Consider the following 21,374-nt stretch of genomic DNA (forward strand, 5'->3'; position numbering starts at 1 on the left):
CCGTTTGCAGTAGGCACGACAACATGTCCACTGGACGCCTGATCAGTGGAGGGCTGTTATCTTTACGGACGAGTCCAGGTTTAGTCTAGAAAGCGATAGTAGGCGTTATTTGATATGGAGAAAACCTGGAACCCATTATCATCCGTTAAAGAGATGCATACGGAAGAGGCAGTGTCTGTGTTTGGGGTGGTATCTCTTTGGGTGGACGCACAAACCTCCATGTCCTTTCACCGTGAATGCACTGGTTTATAGAGATGACATCCTTGATGCTTATGTGCGCCCATGTGCCTGGGCAATAGGTGATGCTTTCCTGTTACAGGATGATAACGCAAGACCACACAGGGCTCGCATCGTAGATGATTATCTTCAACAGGAAACAATTATGCGCATGGAGTGGCCAGCTCGATCTCCAGACTTGAATCCTATCGAACACGTTTGGGATGCTTTAGAGAGACGTCTAACTGCTCTCAATTCCGCCCCCTCAGACCCTTGCCGCGCTTGCAACTGCTTTGCAAGAGCAATGGCTCTCGCTTCCTATGGAACTGATAGATCGCATAATTGAAAGCATCACGCATCGCTGTATGTGCTGTATTGCTTCTAGAGGAGACCATATTCCATATTGAAGGTACTTTTCCTATAGCAAACTGACACCTTCGATTTGTTCATTTTATACATGTGCTAATTTCTATACTTCCATAGTTGTCTGGTAATTTATTTTTATGTTATTTGATACCTTACTATGTGTTGTATATTGTGGGTAAGTTTCCTAAAATTCTACATGTAACTCTTTTAGTAATCGTGATTTTTGCGATTTTTCCTTAATTTATGATAACCAGTGTAGATAAGCAGTACATAAATTCTTTATTCCTTAAAATTATGCTGAATAATTGAGTTATTTGAAGCTAGAAGTTTGATAACTTGCTAAAAAATGCCTGCATTTCCGGTGCTAGCATGCTCTGAACCTTCGAGGTGATGTGTACGATGAATTATTTCTTTCCGGCAGTCGAAATAATAGGGCACAAATACCAGGATATTTGAGGAGAAGGGCGTTTATAGAACTTTTTTCTCCGAAACAGGAGTGAGGAGTAATGTCATTATCATGTTGACAACGACTGCAAAGACGCAATTCGCAACAAAGAAACGTTTTAAATTTTCAAAAACCTTAAACTGTGGGTGAAAAAATAGCTTTAATTTAAAGATATTATTGTAAGTATTTATAACGCTCAAAAAATTAACTTATTAATATTAAAATAGATAAAATACACTACATTTTCTTGAAAGTTGCAGGTTTCTTCCCCCTGTGCATTTATTACTAAATCGAAGAAAAACTATGACATTTATTATCTTTTCTTCATCTGTGCACTAAGTGGGAGAATTTATTATTTTAAGATAACAAGTTTAAGTTAGGCCAAAAAACGGACCTTAATTTGGCGCAATTTTGAATATAAATGCCTTCTTTTTTTTTCTGCAGCTAAAGAGGTTGGTTGGGGTTTTTTGGCACAAACCCTATAGGGGTTATGTCGCGCCAAACAAAAAACTGTGCATTTCCAAAACTTAAAAAGGAAAAGAACACATGCACCATCTGGTGCATACTTACAAATGGAAATTTAAGACAACGTTACATATAGGTATAAAATAAGTTTATAATAAAACCTGCAATAAAATCAAACACAAAATTCTTTTGCGAAGAACTTAGGCTATAAAAACCCATAAAATACAGATAAATAACTAAAGTCAAAGGATAAATTTTGATGATATAACTAGATCCTAGTTAGATCTTCTGAAACCCAAATTGTATTCAGGGCATTCAAATAACGTGATAAAACTTAGTATGTTTTAAAAAGTTAAAAATGTTAGAATGTGGTTCTTTAGCAACTAAATCTTTTGCTGAAATCTCAAATATTAAAATAAAAATTTCGAAAGGGATTAAAATTTGGACAATCAATTAAAATGTGTTTAATGGTTAAAATAGTACTACATTCACAACATACTGGTTCAGTTTCGCTCATCAATGGGTATCTATGTGTGACAGTTTCTTAGTCCGGTCAGAGAACCTGCTCCTTTCGGTTTAGGGCCGATTTCCAATGTTCTATTTTAGGTTTTATATTTCTTAATTTATTGGTTAACGGCATATCCCAAAGCTTCTGTCATTTCATCAGAATTTTCCTCCCAATCAGTGTTAATATCTCAACAGGGGACGGGTCGGCTGGATGTCCTACTGGCGTATTTTGCAGCGATACCCGGCAGTTAGTCTCCTTTTATACCAACATGACTTAATACCCAGCAATAAAGGACCCGGTAACCTTCGGTCTGGAACCTAATATTGAGCTTCAGCACTTCTGCGATTAACTGATTTATGTTAACATAAATTCGAGAACTTTCCAGCACACTAAGTAAGTCTGTAAATAATGAAATTTCTCCTATGTTGTTTACCTATGACAGAGCTAATAGCAAAGCAACGATTTCGTCAGTAAAGATGGTATAAGCGAGATGAAGTTTTCTTCTCTCAATAGTATTCTCACACACGAAGGCAGAGTCGACGTAACCCTGGGACTTAGATCCATCTGTATATACTGCAACATGGTCATTGAAAGCCTGTCCATGTTCATAGAAAATCTGCTTATACACGACATCACTGGTGCGCGCTATCTTAAACCAAGTTGGAAAATATATTGAGAAGCTCAATGTGAGCATCTTCCCAGGAGGTATTCCCAAGTACTTTACTGCTTGAACTATCACCTCTTTTAAGTCATGTTCTTGCATCCACTGTCGACGCGTAATCCAAAAGCAGGAATGCAAGAATGACGCACTTGGTAGAGCAAATAGAACTGGCTATCAAGCACCAAGTGGTTGTCTGGATGATCAGGATACTAAACAGTTTTGAAGTAATATTGAAGAGACAATTGCTCGCGTCTCAGGTGGAGGGGTGGCTCGAAGCATTCTACATACAAACTCTGCACAGGAGATGTTCTGAAAGCTCATGAGCAAATCCTCAGAGCTTGTAGGTGAACAGGATCAAGCTTCTTTATCACAGAAGGCCGTTCCGGTTCACAGGCCATTGATGCGTAATCGAGTTTGGAGCGAATAAGAGCTCTGTAATTTGGGAGCATGGAAGTTTTATCTACTCCCCAAAAGGCATTTGATAATACTTTCAAAATGTTTAATACTTTTAAACACTTTTTCTTTAGGTATGAGGCATGGGAAAGAAAGATGAATTTCTTATCAAATATTACTCTTAGAAACTTAACTTCTGAGACTACTGGAACTGTTCAGCCTTATAGCAAGATTTCTAGATTTGGATGAAGATTTCAATGGATTTCGATGCACTGTATGTCTACACCTTGGCAACTTATCTGCAAGTCATCGACATATAACGTTTATATTTAGGAAGCCTGCCTGACGATATGGGAATAAGAGATTTTAGCTGCCTGAACAAGAGTATCGGTGACAGCTTTTACAGCTTCATCAATTGGCACATTCTTTGTCATATTGGTGAGCATGGTCAAATAAAAAAATTTCCCAATCTGCCTGTTCGTAAATAAAAAGTGGCGATCTGAAATTGGGCCATGCTGCAACTCGATTAAAAGTCTCGAAACTAGGGAAATGATTACTATTAAAAGTGTCGCTCCTAACGCTAAATTAACAAAAAGGAAGAAGTGATCGTGAACAAATGGCCAGATCAATACTATGAAATGTCCTCGACGGCTGGTGGAAATATGTTTGTTATCTGCTATTAAGGAGGCATAAGCAGTGATCACTAATGAGATCTTGTATTTGTTTCCCCGAAAATTTATATCACCACTACCCCAGAGATAACCGTTGAAATCTCCAATTACAATGAAAGTAGGCAACTGTTCTACCAAATCATGTAATTACTTTTTATCTATCACTTCATTAGGAGGCATGTAAATGGCACGGACAGTGACAAGCATTCTGATATTGATCTGCAGCGCAACAGCTTGGAGACGTGTTCAAAGGAAAGCCAGTCGAAGGGTAGATATGGGAGGTGAGGATAGCAAACCCGCTTACGCGCTCACCCAACACCTCCTTACAGAACTCTTCTGTTAGGAGGTGTTGGCTCACCAGACAAAAAGCCTTTCATGACAATTGAATATCTCCACAACTTAGCTGTGCTAGCTTGCTTGACTGCAGCTGAGGCGGAACTTTCTTTTAACTGCCCTTGAAATCTATGGTTTTATTTAAAATTTAATCCAAGATTGCTTTTTTCCCTCAATTAGAAATTTTACATTAGGGTGTTTCTCATCCGATTTGATACAACAAATATTTTAAAAACTATTGTCCAACTTATACACATACATTACATTTAAATAAGTACAAGGTCACTGTCTTAAGTTTGACAAAATAACTGTTCACAGTATCTAAAGAAAGAACTACTTAATCTTTCAAAAGAGGGGCAAAGGAGGAAGATCTTTTTTTCTGTGAAATTACTTTGACGTTTTACAAGATTAAATATTACCTAAAATGCTGAGCGGTTTTTCTTTTTTTTACATATTAATGCATTCTTGTTTATTTTTAGTTAGGTCATTCAGCAATATTTACATAGTCTATTTTAAGAAAAAAATCCTCGTACACTACAAATTATCACACGAGACTTGCAAATCGTAAGTAAAAAAGGCAAAATCGTAAGTAATAACATCAATTTTCAATAATACAATGAAATCATATATATAGAAAAACACAAAAAGTAGATATAAAATATAAAAATGTATAGATAAATCATTTACATTGTTTAAAATAAAAGTCGGCAAAGTCGTTGAAAGCTCGATAGGCCGAAGCTGAAGATACAAAATCATAACATCTCGCGGCCAATGAATTTCCAATTAATTTTAATCTGCATTTCAATACTTTTCTTGTTTTATTAAGCAATGGGCAGTCAAAGAGCAGGTGGAAGATACTTTACTGAACGCTAAGATTGCAATAACACAAATTGGAAGACGTCAGCTTAAACCTTTCAAGATAAACTTTAAACTTACCACCTCCAGACAAAAATTGAGTTACTTTAAAATTGAGCAATAAGTCCTTACTTTAAGTCTTTCAAAAATAGTTGGGAAGAATGTTTTTGTAACAGATCCCTTATCAGAAGAGATATAATCACAATTTCATTGCTCAATCATTTTAGCTTTGAATATTCTTTTTAAATAAGATTTTGGAATATTTACATCAACATTAATATCATTTTAGTTGCATTCTTAGCAAGCCAATCAGTTCTCTCGTTTCCATAATCACCCAAGTGACCACGGACAAATGTAAAAAACACTAAAATATCCCTTCTTCAGATCTCCGAGAGACTGTTGTATATTAACAATAATATCATTACATGAAGAGGTATTTTTAAGGGACTCCAGGGAAGAGTGAATCCGTGCAGATTAAGTAGCTGAAACCAAGTCCATTTTGGCCAATTATCCACTTAATTGCAAAATTAATACATAGAAGCTCAGAAATATATACAGTACATTCATTTCTAATGCTAAATTGGCGGTACTCAATTTCAACATCAGCTTCAAAAATAACATAAGCAAAAACAACTTCATCAATTCTACCATCCTATAGAACACGAATGAGAATGAATTTACATCAGTGTCCATTCTATCCAGAATCTGCACTGGTTGTCTTACAGAAGGATTTGGAAGAACGGACAAGGTCAATGAAGTATCAAAATGAGAACTGGAGCAGTTTGCAAGACTATTCTTGTAATCTATAAAGATCAGAATAAACAAATCTGGCAAGAGAGAAAACAGCATTGTAACTAATAGTTCGGTAACCCCTTATACACTGGTCGACATTCAAAACGCAACACCAAGGAGTGGTCAGAAATTTATGCAAATTTTAGAGTAGACGCACGTCACCGAGTTATGCAAATGATGTGAAAAGCGCAGCTCTCCGACGCACGTGAAGTAAGATATAAGGGAAGGAACATGCAGAATGGGCAATATTCGTGTCGTTATTTCTGCCAGACGAATTATCGAAGAAAGTTGGTTTTTGTCCCGAAGGTTACGTGTAACAGGAAAGAACGTCAGGCCGCCGTCAACGAAAGCACTTCCAGCAGACAGACGGTTTTACGTTATGGTGATCGGACTGAGAAGGGCGTGTTGGTCCTTACGTCAAATTGCAGCTGATACCCACATGGATGCGAGCACAGTGCATCGGCTATAACGAACATGGTTGGAACAAGCAAATGTGGGAAGGAGGGGTGCAGGTGCAGCCAGAGTGACCTCAGCACGCGTTGATCAACGAATCAGCCGACAAAACTGTGGCGGTCCCGCAAGTCACTTACCGCGTTATGTTCCCGTGTCGACCAGAACCATTTCCCGTCGATTGGTTGAACGTGGTCTGCACTCACGGCGTCCGTTAAAAAGACTGCCATTGCCCAGACGCCAACGTTTAGAATGGTGCCGGACTGGAGCGATGAGGATGACAGAATGGCGAAACGTCGTGTTCTCAGATGACACGCTTCTGTTTATCCAGCGACAGTCTCCGCATACGCGTGTGGCGTCGACGTGGAGACAGATCCAATCCGGTAGTAACTGTGGAATGCCCCTCCGCGCGGCAACGCGGCATAATGGTTTGCAGCGCTATTGCCTACGATTCCAGGTCACCTCTAGTTCGTACTCGGGGCATTTTGACGGCCCAACGATACTTGGATAATGTACTGTGGCCGGTGGCAATCCCCTACCTTCAGGAGCTGCGTAATGCAATTTTTCAGCAGGATAACGCCCGACCACACAGTGCTCGAATCTGCCAACATGCTCTGCAAGGTATACAGATGCCTTTTTCCTGGCCACCGTACTCTCCTGACCTGTCACCAATCGAGCATGTGTGGGATGTGATTGGACGCCGTTTGCAGACTCTGCCCCTGCTTCGTTCGAAAGTCGAACTGTGGCAAATGGTTGAAAGGGAATGGAGAGCCATCCCTCGGGACACCATCCGCACTCTTATTGACTATGTCTAGACGTGTTTCTTCGTGCATCGCTGCCCGCGGTGGTCGTACATCCTACTGAACCGACGTCGTTCTCGCTCTGTATTCTGACTATCATTTTGAAATAAAGATTACTTATTTGCTGCTTGCTGTCTGTCTTTTTCCCAAATTTCATCACTTTCTGACTACTTTTTCTTGGTGTTGCATTTTCAGTGTCGAGCAGTGTAACTCGCAGTAAAATTAGTCTGAACTCTAAGTAAGCGATTTTCTTTTTTTTTTTTTTAGAGACAATCCCCAAGCTCTATATCTCCCATATGAAATACAGGGTACAAGGACTTGTTTATAACTAATTGCGCTACTATGCGATTTAACACCAAAACTATTACATGCAATTCAATTCAGCCCACGCTGAAGTCTCTCACATTTATTCGAGATGTAGGAAATATGCTTTTTCCACTTTAATTTGTGTCCAACAAAACACCTAAATATATAATTTCATTCAACCACTCAAGGGAATCATTTAAAAGCAATTTATATCCTTCATAAGTAGTATTTTTTCCACCAATAAACATAGTCTTGGATTTTGCTTTCATGGTACAGTAAAGCAAAAATGATTTTGCTTTCATGGTACATTATTCCGATTAGTTAAAGTTTAACTTAAAATCTACTGACCACTAATAAATGAAATCAAAAACATCTTGGGGGAGATAAAAAGCTTTATGAATTTCTTTTCCTTTAACACAAATAAAAAATCATCTGCAAAACCAACGACTTCACAACTGAAGAAATCAGAAAGTTTATGTAAGAGATCACTCATAATAATAATCCAAAGCTTGGGACCGGAAACAGAGATTGTGGACATCCTCTCTGAGGTCGAACACTTGAGGTGCCACCCAAAGAAAGCTCCACCGTCCTGTCTTTCAGAAATTCAGAAACATCAATCACATTATGAGGTATTAATTTTTAGTAAATTAAGAATAGCACGCCACCATGCATTATCGAAAGCTCCTTCAGTATCAAGAAAAATTAAAATAGTGTACAAACCTCTCGTCTTGCCCCTCTGTACAATGTTGCTAAGACGCAGAAGTGCATCCTCAGTACATTTTTACATTTTTGAGCAATGAAACCATATTTTCTTTTGCATTTCTTTTCGTCATTTGCGAGCTGTTAAAATCATTCCCATTTCATTTATTCCCATAATTTTCGTAATCGGCCTCAAAATTAATTTTCTTCAAATTTAATTCGTGTAGTCTTTCAAAAGCACTCTGCATTATTTCCTTTCTTGGCACAGTATTGGATTTTTCAGTGTCTTTTGCGGCAATCCAAACAAGCGATTTTTTATGTCGTCTTCACAATCATTGCATAGAAAGTGTTCGATGCAAATTCTTGCGCTCTTCACATTAATAGAACACCGTCCTTGACACATGTATCCGCGTTTTTCAGAAAAAGCAAACTGCCCTTTTGAAAAATATGAAATACAATCAGTATCATTTCCATGATTTTTTATGACACTTTGCTACAACGCAAGAAGATACATTATATATATATAAACGATACTTTACAACAGTGGTCTCCACCTTTCAATGCACACGGGCCAATGCACAATTTAAAAGTAGCTGATGGGCAGAAATTACAAAAACAAAAAGAGGGGACGGAATTTTTTTAACAAAACGAAATTTGTTAAATTAAAAACTTGCAATTAGATATTTACACGAATATACGAATAAAAATAACGCAAAGAAATTTATCAAATTTATGCTTATAATTTGCTTGAAATCTAAAAGTTGGTATCTGCAAGCAATTTCTGTTGATCACAATTTGGAATTGAAACAGACATCTAAATATTAAAATTTTCAGACTGGTATTTATTCAAGTAATTGTAATATATTGAACTACTAAGTTACTTTTAAACTAAAAAGAAATATACGAAAGCTTCCCAAGAGGGACAAAAATAATGAGAATAAATAATGACAACCTAGTCTTATTTATTGGATTTGGTACTTTTCCGTTTCGTCGGCGAAAATCTCGCCAAGCAGACTTTATTGGCGACAACACACGGTATACACATAAAACATGTTAACAAATGTTAGTTCTAAGGATTTTTTATTTTGAAGGCAAAAACATTTTAATATCGTTTAAAATTTTGTAAAAAGGCAATAAACAACGACAATAAATTTGTAAAACGAAATTAATTTAAGAATTTACTATCCTTTCATGGTACAGTATCCTGATTCGCAGGTTCATATCACGTGACTCCAAGTGATCTCATCTCGCGTAAACTAATCTACAAAAATCTAATGCTCACATTAATTTCAAGTTATTAAATTTCAAGTTATCCAGTTATTGGTTCATTCTACTTTATTTCAAGTTGAATCTTAATATGGAATAAAAGTTTAAATGCAAGAATCATTTTTATTCGTACGAATAGATTACTCAAAAATTACGTAAAACGGCGGTGGTTTACTTCGCTAGTGCATTCGCATTACAATTGAGGAATTTAATTTACTATGCCTTTTCTGTATTTTCGCCTTCGGATGAGCGGTGTCATTGCATCCTAATTGACTTAACTACCGCGATTGGCCGTAGGGCATAAATTGAACTATCTGGCAAAAATTCTATGCAATTTTATGCCAGTATTGAAAGAAACAATCTGATCAGAAATGGTTGAGACTTGTTTTGAAAAATGAGGCGTAAAAGGTTACCAGCGAGGATATTCCGTTTGACATCGGTTGTACCATTTTCGGCGACTTCATCGCTTGCGCCGGCAAAACGGGAAAGTACCTTGGATTTTTGCGAAACGTTTTTTACTACCTTTCAGCTACACCACCTCATGACGTTCCGATTTTCATAAGGTTTGTAATCTCGGAGGGAAATTACTAAAAACTATCATGACAAATTGTAGATACTCATCGGCCTTTTTTGTAGACGTTTTCATCTACGAAAAAATTCTCATGTAAATGTACCCCAAAACAAAGCTAGTATTCTTACTGCAAAAATTCGTAACTTAAGATATTTATCTTTTGATTAGGATTAATAAAAGTTAATCAAACTTTTATCTTAAATCTTTGCACATTTACATCACAATGTAATAACTAGCTCTAGATTTTCCGAAGAGTTACATTCGTTTTTGTTAATGCATATAAAGTAAAATTGGATTCCAAACCTTAAAATCTTACTTTTCAAATTTTTGTTATAATTATGCCAATTTATGAGAAATTTATTCGCAGGCAAATAAAATTGCTTCGACGGCCGCCAGTTTGACTTTGACACTGCTTTACTAGAAAGCAATACATGCCATTAAAATTAATTTGGGATGCCCGCATTGCTAGTGTTAAGCAAGCGAATTCAGAGCAGATGCAACAGTGACGTCAGACTAAGCTCGTTCGAAATTTCAGATTGCTAGTCCAACTTCGAATTTAAAAATTATTCATATTACTATATGTGCATTTTAAAGCAGTTTCTTTCAAGGTAAGTAAGGGGGTAACAATTTACAAATAAAACACTGTTCGAGATAAAATTCCAGGAAGTGTTAAAAAGGACAAATAAGTGAGTATTCTGTGGCACTGGACGTTTCTCCTTCGAAACAAATATTCGAAGAGTTGAACATCACTCTTCAGTCTCCCTGCCCTCAAAGTTTCGATAAGCATTTAGGGCATATTATTTTATTGTTTCTCAAATTTCTTTTAACCCTTCGATTGCTATGGGCACATGTATGCTTCCAGCAAAAACCATCGGTGTGGCCTGTGGGCGCATATGCGAGTCCGACAGTGTAGCCAATGGACGTAATTGTGAGCTGGGCGAAGGCTTTGGCTGTTTACTGCTATCTCATGTGCACGTTCGCAAATTATTTCTATTGTATATATCCAACACTCGCAGAAATCTTATAACTCATTCGTTCATTTGGTCAATCATTCTGCGGCCGCATGCCGGTCCCGCGAAGCGCTTCAATTTACAGCAGTTAGGAGTTAAAATGTTAAAATCAGTAATGGGCTTCTATTGATAATGCGAAATTTCCAGATTTAAAGAGCATGCTAACAATAGAAGGGTTAGGTAGCAAGGTATATAGGGAAATTTAAAGAAATTGCCCTGAAAAAGGTAAAAACAACATTAGTTAAAATACATTTAATGGTTTAACCTGTGCTTTTACAAGTTTCCTTTAGAATTAGTACATGCCATGTAATACTCACATTAGTTTTCAAAAGAAAAATCAGGGGAAAAGCATTTGGTTGGCTTTATTTGATTATGGCAAACATGCGAGGCATATCTGCCTATGGGGAGAAACGCTTATACGGATGACAAAGGGAAACTGGCTCGTAACCACGTTACACATGCGGAAAGCAGGAAAAAGTCCATGCAGCCACCCCGTCGCCTGGAATCGAACCCAGGTAGAATTACCAATGTTCAGGTGGTAATGCTCGGCAACCACTGGTGGGCCAGAGAGAAAACAGGAACTATATCCTTAGGTTCTTGTGCAAAAGGTTTTCGGTTATTCCTTCGAACCCAGTTCCTCGTAATTCTTTTGCAAGCTGCTCCAGATTAATCTGATAGTACCTTAATTTTTTTTCGAGTAAGAGTTTTTGAATTTCTACATAAAAGTACGATCATGCTTCTGCTAACCTTAAAATGCACCGCACGGTTTTCCCACATTGTCGCCATTTTTAATTTGCAAAGAACAGCTCTCTTGGTTGACGTAAACATCTACATTAAACGCTCGAATTATTTTCACCATAAATCTCATTCCATTGGATGAAATCATTTTTCTATTTGTGTAACAAAGCCCTATTCCTGACATGATAAATATCACTTACCCTAAGAATATACTAAACACTGAGGGCATCTGTGGATTCTTAGTAAGCTTGTTAATGTCTCTCTTATGAACAGTGTCCGTCAACGCGTTCATTTTTACCTGGAATTAAAAAAAATAGTAATACAGTTACCAAATTTTTGAACGCTTTAGAAAACATGGCAGAAATTTTAAAGAGAGACCTTTATAATTGACTCAAGAAGCTTCACTACTTACACTTCGAGTAAACAAAGTTTATAAATTCACCGACGTAAAAAACGTAAAATCAATTCCAGCACGATTAAGATTTTTCCGAAATTTTTCCACGCATTACACCTGATGTATACGCTACATCTGTTCAGAAAACTCCATTTATTATCTCAGTTACTTCAAAATGGGGCACTCTTTGTTCGCTTTTGCAGTTTTGCAGATATGAATGCGGTTTAGCAGAATGCGTAACTCGCCTACATGTAAACGGCTGCTAATCACTCTGAAAGACCCTTCATTACATAGTTTAGTAACCTTGGTAAGATTCAAATTCCACGCAAGTAACTTTCAATAAAACGAAATTTATACTTCGTAATAAGCTTACAAGGAAAGTGTCACAACCCTACACTTGGTTTTTCTGAAAAATATGAATCTTCGCGTCTATAAATACATAAACATGAGTTTTTAATATTCTATAGATGAAGATTTAAAATATAAAACTGCCGAGAATCGGCACTATTTGGCAATATCCAAAATTTAAAAAATTCAGTTTGGAAAGTCACCATGGTGATCGATTCCTGATAACAAACGAAAAGGAATTTTAAACAGATGACAAGAAAAATATGTATTTTTGCTATCAACACAAGGTAACTTGGTTAAACACAGTTAAAACGAACTGATGAAAATTTAATCTCTGAAAAATTAGCTCAATGCAACAAATTTCGAAAATCAATTTACTATGAAAGTATCCCCTCGTACTGTAGTTATTTTAGCTCAATAAGGACAGTACACTTAAGAGGAGATACGTCGACTGTATATTGCACTTTTATTCCTTTACGCTTGGGAGTTTCGGTAGTTTGACCATGTAGTCAGCCCCTTTTCCGGAATTTGGACCCAGAAATAATCAGTGTATCTGTTTGGTTATCTTATCAAAGAGCAGGTCTTTGCAATGGATCCAGGACCACAAGTGCACGAAGTTTTTCATAAGCATTTTTTAAAATTTTTTAAGTGCATTTATTTTTAATCTTAGTATTTGCATGTCATTTATTCCTCAGTACCTTGTACACAGTGGTTTACATCAAGTCGATCATGGAAGCGCTCATAAAGATCATTCGCTCAAGTTTTTTGTTGTTGTTCAGTTTGGTTTATTATGGAAAAAGCACTCCAAGAAAACTGGCTCATATGCACGTTACACACGGAGAAAACCACGAAAATGCACATGCAGTTAGCCCGTTTAGTTGGAATTCAACACGTCTAACTACCAGTGTTCAGCGACTTCCCCGCTCGGCCGCAGGTGGACACATCATTTAAACGTAGGGGCGCCTTCGTGGAAAACACGCTAAGAAAACTTAAATCGTAAATTAGTTTCGGAAAAACACAAAAACGTCTCACAGACAATCCTTTTCCGCGGTCACTTTGGCCTTAAACTGGTAAACGCTACAAAATTTCGAACGGTACTCGGTAAGACTAATACACAGAGCTCAGCGTGTCTATCAATACAGTCATGAAACAATTAGGGAAAAATTGATATATGATACCGGGGATCCTTGGTGTCAAAGGACAATATGTTCCAATTTTTACAGAAAGCTATATGCTTCTGTTCTATTATATAAAATTTACTATTTGCAAACTATATAGTGTTAACAAAACAATTTAAAGTGTGCCATGCTAGTTCGTTCTTTGAAACTAAGAAATATATTTAAAGAAATTTTAATGCATTTGAAATTGTTTTTTTTGGTGGAAGTTGGAAAATAGACCTTGCTATAGAAAAGCGTTTGGTGTACATTTTCCTATAAAGAGAACGTGTGTATTTAATTATGGCAAAGCACACTAGGGCTATCTGCCTAAGGGGAGGGATGCCTTCGTGGAGGACTTACTAAGGGAAACTGGCTCGTATACACGTTACACATGGGGAAAACCACGAAAACACCCATGTAGCCAGCCTGTCCGCGGGATTCGAACCTCAGACCGAACTACCAGTGTTCAGCGACTTTACCGCTCGGCCGCTGGTGGGCCCTATAAAGAGAAAGATCCGACTATGATCACATATTACACGTGCAAATTTGCATGAAAAATGAAGTAATCGTTTCAGTAGAAATGCAAGAGTTAAAACTGTACTCAAGAAAAATTAAACAATGGAAATAAAAACCATATGCAATATTTTGTCACTTGCTTCTGTAGTTTTAATTTCCAAGTATTTCGGAATTTAATTTCCGGCATATCACTAATGGATATGGACAGAGTGAAAGGTAAATACATTTCTGTATTTAAATGAATGAGCTACATGTGCATACCTTTCCAAGTATTTCTTTAAAAACATCTTCTTCTGGCATGTTTTCTTCACCAATATATTTCCCAACAAGAGTAGTCATTTCCTTGCAGAATGATTGAAAATAACTGTCGTCTTTCAATTCTTCCGTATCTGAAGAAACAAAAATTATATTAAAAATGTTTATATTTAATATATTTGCAATCAACAATATTTATATCTATAAGGTTGTAGGGATTTATATTTATTTTAAATAACCAACTTTATTTAATTTGTTATTCTTTCCCATCATTCCCCTAATTGTCAATGCCAGAATATTTAAATTTGGTAGCTCGCGTGAAGGAATGCAAATTCTACCTTGAAGAAAGAGTTTAAAATCCGAGGTTTAGCAGGAAAGTTTTAGAGTTAGGCTATTGCCGTCACCTTTGCTGCGTAAGCGTCTGCTCCCAGAGTTATTACTAGTTCGTGTGGCTTAACTGCATTTACTTGCTGCCACTAGTCTCGAGGCAGGAATTAACCGAGCCCTATAGCTTATTTCTACGACTTGTGCATATCTTCAAATTTTTAATTTCGTTACGCGATTTCAGTTACCGTCCAAGAAAAGGCGTAGTGTGTTAGCGTCGAGATGATGCTTTGCAAATTTTAAAAAGATAATAAAGGGTAACTTTTAACCCTTCTCCTGTGTAGTTACTACTCTCAGTTCTCACACAGAAGTTAGACAAGTGAACTCTACAAGGTCAATTTCAAAAACATCGAACACTTAAGGAGGGAATCCTAATCCCTTTCCAAAAGATTAAAAATATTCTAAAAATATATTTTTTTGGGGGGGGGCTCCTCCACTATTAGAAGTATTTATGAAATATGTCTCTCAGAAGAGAATACAACTGAACTACCGCACAAGCATCTCATAACTGAAATATGCTTTTTCAAAAACATTTTGATTCGGCAGCAAATGCAACTAAAAGTCGCAACTGGAAGGCAATTTGATGAATCGAAAGGATACTGTATTTGGCCTAAACGCATGCGAAAAAAGGAGTACAAATTGTGTAGCTGTCGAATTCAACTGCTCTCAGAAGCGGTCTTTTGCTTCACACGGCGTCACGAAGGTGGTTAAGTCTCATGTTCTCTCTGCCAACGTCAAGTAATTTTTGAAGTATTCCTAATTCATGATTTATATGGCATATCCACTGAAAACTTACGGAATCTTCAAAATTATTTCAGCTTTATTCTAAACGAGTTTCTGGAAAAATGTGATGCAGTCACATTCTTGCAATCTTTCTATTTTGCGCCAAATCAAAATCCTTTTTCCACCAATGGGCAACTACGGGTAACCGATTTCTCTAGTATTAGAAAATTAATGCATCGATACGAAGATGAAATCTAGTGCTTTTCTGGTTCCCGAGAGAAAAAAATGTTCGATTATGTCTGAAGAGAATTTATCAAAATAAACATTAATGAATGCAAGTACACCTAGCATAAATAAATGTTCATTTTAGGAACTAAAATTTACGCCGACTGCCTAGAACCGATTTTTTGCTGAATACCGACAACTCGCTTTGATTCGTCTAAGTTTCGAAAATATTTTTGAAATTATTCAGATTTTTCATCATAATATTAAACTGACAACGAAGCGACTTCCTTTTGCTCAGTGGAACCGATTTATTAAGTGGCTGTGTCTTCCATTTTTGTTACATAACGTGGGAAGGCAACACAAATCCTATGCACTCGACTGGAAATACAACCAAGATACTGAGCCATCACGGTCTCTAGAAATCAATAAAAGTAATGATCACTAAAACTGAAAATATTGCTAGAAATCAAAATACGAATGTGGAATCGCCATTTGATCTCTGGAAAGTCAAAAGCTGCGTGGTTATTTTGATGCTGTTTGTTAAAATATTTCATATTTTGTTTTTCTAAAATATTCCAATACCGCTATAAACTCAGACACTGCATACGCTGATTATCAAGTTTTGATTTTATTGAATACATTAAATTAAATTTGAAGTATTCCTAGAATGTTTTCCAAGTTATCTTAAGTGAAAGCGCCATACCTCTCGTTTCAAAGCAATATAAATGATGAAGTTTAGATGAAAGGGCTTTCCAACTGATGATACAAAACTAAATCTATTCCTCTTGTAAATTGTTGGTCATGTTGAGAAAGCAAAGCTAACATTCAAACTGATACGGAATGAACACTCGTCGAAAAAAAATTTAAACATTTTTTACAGCACGAGAATTTTGCCATGTGGTCTTCCTGTAAGGCTCGATAGAATTTTTTTTTCTACCTGCATTCTACCTTGTATAAATTATATACAATGATCTGCTTCTGGTTTCTTCCGAAACAAAGAATATATTATATATATTCAGAACAAAGAATATATTATATATATTCAGAACAAAGAATAAAACTCCGTTAGTGAGAGAACTGAAGCATATCTGTTTTGTATGCCAATTCTGCACTTGATGACTTCCCCTACACAAAGCACGGAATGAGTAGACCTCATTTGCAAAGAAAGCGCTTCAACTTACTGAACAAGAACAAAGTGCACTTTTATCAATATTTCGCCTGAAAAAAAAAAAAAAAAAAAAAAACACATGACCGGTATACAGAAGCTTCATTAAACAGTTTGAATACAGGAGCAACAGAATGTATTAATATGTTTCCAAATACATCAAATTCGCGCAGCAGTAGTCCATCGCTGACCGAGTTCTTCATAGGAAACGGCCTTCTCATGGTTTACTTAAAATGCTTTGAGCGCAATATAACAGTGTGAAAGGAAGCGTTCCCGTGACCATTAGGCGTACAGCTGCCCAAATGTTAAATACTATCAAAAAAAAAAAAAAAAAAAAAAAAAAAAAAAAAAAAAAAAAAAAAAAAAACCGCGCAGTACGAATTCACCATGGACAAGCAGTTTTGTCCTGAATCATAGTCGTTATCACAACAGGTAAAATGCTCAACTACAATACAGTATGTACAACCACATCTCCTGGTCTTCCGAAATTGAGAATTCATATGTATTGTAGACTGATCCTGCAAATAGTGTTCAAATACATATTATTCGTGTACTCAATTTAGATTGCATAGCAAGTGTATACTTACAAACAGCAATGAAATTTATAATTGCAGCGATTTGTGAATTGAATGAATTGCAAATATGCAGGAGAAAAGTCATTTACTATTACACACTGCATTATTTGATAGTTTAAAATTACTAGAATCTTGCAGAGTTTAGAAGTACTATTGCAACATTCAGAAATGCGATATTTTTAATTATCAGCAACATAACTAGAACGATAACGAAAGAATTATTTTCTAGGATGCACGCAGAAAACATCAAGCGTTTTATTTGCCAAAATCGGTGGCACCATCGCCAGTCTACAGAAATCGTAAAACAAATCAACATATCAAACTTAACAGGTTTGGCTTAATTATAGCAAAGCACTCGAAGGCTCTCAGCCTGAGGGAAGGGATGTTTTCGCGGAAGACGCTTTAACGGAAACTGGCTCACGTACACGTTACACTTTGTGAAAACTACGAAAATGCCCATGTAGCCAGTCCGTTGACCGGGATTCGAACTCCGGATCGAACAACCAGTGTTCAGCGACACAATTCAAAAATTACAAAGGATACCGTTGCACGGATATTTTCGTATCATTTTATGCGTGATATAAACAGGAGCCATCTTCCCTTCAAAAATTCTCATAAAGATCCCATTCCTTTAGGTTTAGAACCTTCACATGTTTTAATGCTAGATTCATAAGAAGCGAACTTATGTATGCAAGCTCTCAGCAATATCAAATGGAAATTTTAAATCATTTTTAAAAGTTTCTTTTTGTTACCCATATCTTTAAGTAAAATGAGAAATTTCGTTTGCTTAAAATTTATTTTTAAAGTTGAAATTAAAAAATCCATAAGAAACTTACAAGATTTGAGGTCGGCAAAACTCACGTATGTATCCGTATCTCGGAATTTTTCCTTTATTTCATTCCAGTCTTTACCCTGGTGAAAATTAAAAAATGATTAGAATTAGAAAACGAATTTAAAGATTTAAAGATCTATTGATAATAAAATGAAAAATTATCCCTTTAAATGAAATACAAGAGCTTGGCAAAAACTTATTTGAGAATTATAAATGTTTAAAACTCAAACTTTTCTTCCAGAAAATCAAGTCGTATAAAAAGGTTTAACGTAAATGAGTCCTCAACAATTTGGCAAAACTGATTTTCTAACATTTGAATCGCACTATGCATTCTCTACTTCAAATAAGTAACATGTGATTGAGCAAGAAAGCTTAGAGTTTCATTAGAATAAGAGTGGCAATAATTGATTAAATTCGTTTATGCATTTTCATTGTTCTACAGCAAATTACCTAGCTTTTCAGCGTATTCTCCTTTCGATTTAAATAATGACTATATTGATACTAACTTATAATGCTGCTTATAACATATATATTCTTGAAAGCTGAAATTACTTGTTTTATTTCTTTAGAAAGAAGTATTTAACAGTGTGTGTTCATAAGATGTCATAGTCGGTAACCATTTTAGTTTCATTATCCCGTTCTCAATCACTTGGGGATTTAATACACTCCTTTTCCTGCTATAGGACAAAATTATTTAAAATGATTGGTAATTTCATCAAGACGATAAAGAACTTCCCATAACTGCATCAACATATCCATCCTCAGTGTTTGCACAGTAGTATCAGTGCATATTTTGAGATACGAAAGATGGGGAAACAAACGCCAAAAAAGAAAAAACAAAAGTATACGGCGCCGAGATCTGATGGTATGCGAGAAACAAATTAGTAAAGGTTATTATCCAAACACCTACTTCTAAATTTCATTTGCAATGTTCGTTGGGATACGCTCATTGTCAAAACTAAAATTAAATTCTTTGCATAATTGTATTAACATATCCTTCTTAACCATGCCCTCGCTATTAGTGCTTTTTAAGACTATGTAAGCTTTCAGCTCGAAACAATAAACAAGAAAAAAGTTAAGGACAATGTTAAATATTTAAATAAAGATAGTGTTACGGATTTGGTATTTAAATATCTAATGTTAGTTGAATTGTAAATTAAATGTTTAATTCCCGCGCAGTGCAGCGCGTGACGAATATTAAAGGAAAGCTAAGCCGGAAAAATTAAAAATACAAGAGCGCGTGCATTTAACATTTAATAAATATCTCTTTTTGATTTCGAGTACTAAAAAATTCTCGCGCGCGATTTTAAAATCTTATAAAAGGAGGAAAACCTCTCAGTTCGTTGTTTAGAAAACTGCTCTTGTTGACTATAGTGGATTAGCTTTCCCTAGCTGTTTTGAATTAAGTTCTCTTGAACGTTTGAGTAGTTAAAAGGTAACTACTGTGAGATATTGTAATACTGCACGAATATTTTAGGAAATTTAAGCATTTTTGTTGATTTTGTCTAGTGCATTCATTTCGTAACGAACCCGTACGCACGCAACATTTTTTGGTGTCAGAAGTGGGATTTGAATGCCAATAACAAGAGCGATGGAAGAACAGTTCAGGCAGTTGATATCAGCCTTTGCCTCGTTTAAGGAAAAAAATGAAAGCGGGACAGGAAGAAATAAAAGCGGGACAGGAAGAAATGAAAGAATATGGAAGCTGACCAGGAAAGATAAAAGAATCTGTTAAAAACGAGATGAAAGCAGTTAACGAAAAGATGAAAGAATCTGTTAAAAAGGAGATCAAAGCAGGTCAAGAGGATATGAAAAGAGAAATAACCTGCGTAACAGAAAATAAATTCGAGGCTATAGAAGACAGAATAAAAACTGTCGAAAATAAAGTCGGACAAATTGAAAAGGTTTCTTCAAATAGAAGAGAGAGTATCGGCTGTGGAGCAAAGAGTCGAAGGAAGAGTTTCGCCCGTCCAGCAACAAATCGAACAACAAATTGAGGAAAGGGTTTCTGCTGCGGTTGCCAAAGAAGTGGATACTTTAAAGAAATTCGTAGCGACGGCAGGGAGCAATAGTGATGGTCTTAAATTCTTACCGATGCCTGCTCGTCCATCTCTGAAGCTATCCACATATGATGGGAAGACATCCTGGCAAGTGTATAAGACCCAATTTTCTATAGTTGCAGATGCGAATGGATGGTATTCCCAAGCTAAGGCCCGTCATCTCGCCGCTTCTCCGAGAGCAGACGCAGCGGATATCCTGCAGACACTTCCCGAAAATCAGAAACTAGATTTTGAAGCTCTACCTGGCGCATTGGAGCTGCGCTTCGGAGAAAAGTTTAAAAGACTACAGTAGACTTCAACTAAAATCCCGTCAGCAGAAGCCCACCGAAACACTTCAGGAGCTCGCCACAGATGTTGAAAGGCTGTCCCATCTCGCCTTTTCGGAGTGCCCGACAGAAACAAGGGAAATCCCGTCTCTGCAATACTTCATCGACGGCATCCGGGATCTTGAAATACAGAAAGCTATACGAATGGCGGATGTGAAGGACATAAAAAGTGCTCTGTTGTACGCCATGAAATTCGAGGCAGCCCAGCAAGCAACTCAGAGACCGCTACCCAGTGAGAGCTATGCAAGTCCACGAGCCAGTGGATCAACTGATGGCTCGTTTAGATGATTTAGCTAGAGACGTCAATGCTTTGATACGGAATAGGAGTGAGAACAAAGTGGCTCTAAGGTGTTGGAAATGTGGTATTGAAGGGCACATACGACGGCAATGCAGAACACCCCAAGGCACGGATGATAAAACGGATGTTTTGACAAGACCAGTGAATGCCTTGAGATTGAATATTGGTGAGAAGAGACCAACCCTAAAGTGCTGGAACTGCCGTGTTGAAAGTCACATACGACGGAACTGCAGAACACCCCAGAGCACAGAAAATAAGAGGCGGGTTAAATAGACAATTAAATGCCATGGGACAGAAAAGGCCTGACAACAAACTAAAGTGCTGGAACTGTGGAGCTGAAGGCCATGTACGAAAGAATTGCAGAACACCCCAGAGTACGAAAATTGAGATCATTTCTCAGCTACGACGAAAGAAACAAATTAATAACCATATCAAGGAACGATGGTTGCCAAATAATGAAACACCTTGTTTTAAAGCGCTAAAGATTTCTACAGTGAGTGGCAACAGTAAGGGACTGTCCATCAATAGGCATATCGATGGAGTTCCTTGCAATATGATCATTGACACAGGA

The 21,374-nt window shown here is 36.7% G+C and overlaps 1 protein-coding gene across 2 annotated transcripts in view; it reads right to left on the minus strand.

Moving 5' to 3' along the window:
• Window positions 1-21,374, minus strand: part of LOC118198501 (histone-lysine N-methyltransferase SMYD3-like) — a 62,031-nt gene that overhangs the window by 20,291 nt on the left and 20,366 nt on the right. For both annotated transcript variants that reach the window (XM_035370192.2, XM_035370191.2), the window contains exons 4-6: window positions 18,124-18,199; window positions 14,222-14,349; window positions 11,746-11,843 (exon numbers count right to left, since the gene is read on the minus strand). In XM_035370192.2, coding sequence (XP_035226083.1) covers window positions 11,746-11,843; window positions 14,222-14,349; window positions 18,124-18,199 — 302 coding nt within the window. The remainder of the gene's footprint in view (window positions 1-11,745; window positions 11,844-14,221; window positions 14,350-18,123; window positions 18,200-21,374) is intronic.

This window comes from Stegodyphus dumicola, chromosome X2, assembly GCF_044657685.1.
Source record: "Stegodyphus dumicola isolate Sdum_Otavi_A_Nest chromosome X2, ASM4465768v1".
Taxonomy (NCBI): domain Eukaryota; kingdom Metazoa; phylum Arthropoda; class Arachnida; order Araneae; family Eresidae; genus Stegodyphus; species Stegodyphus dumicola.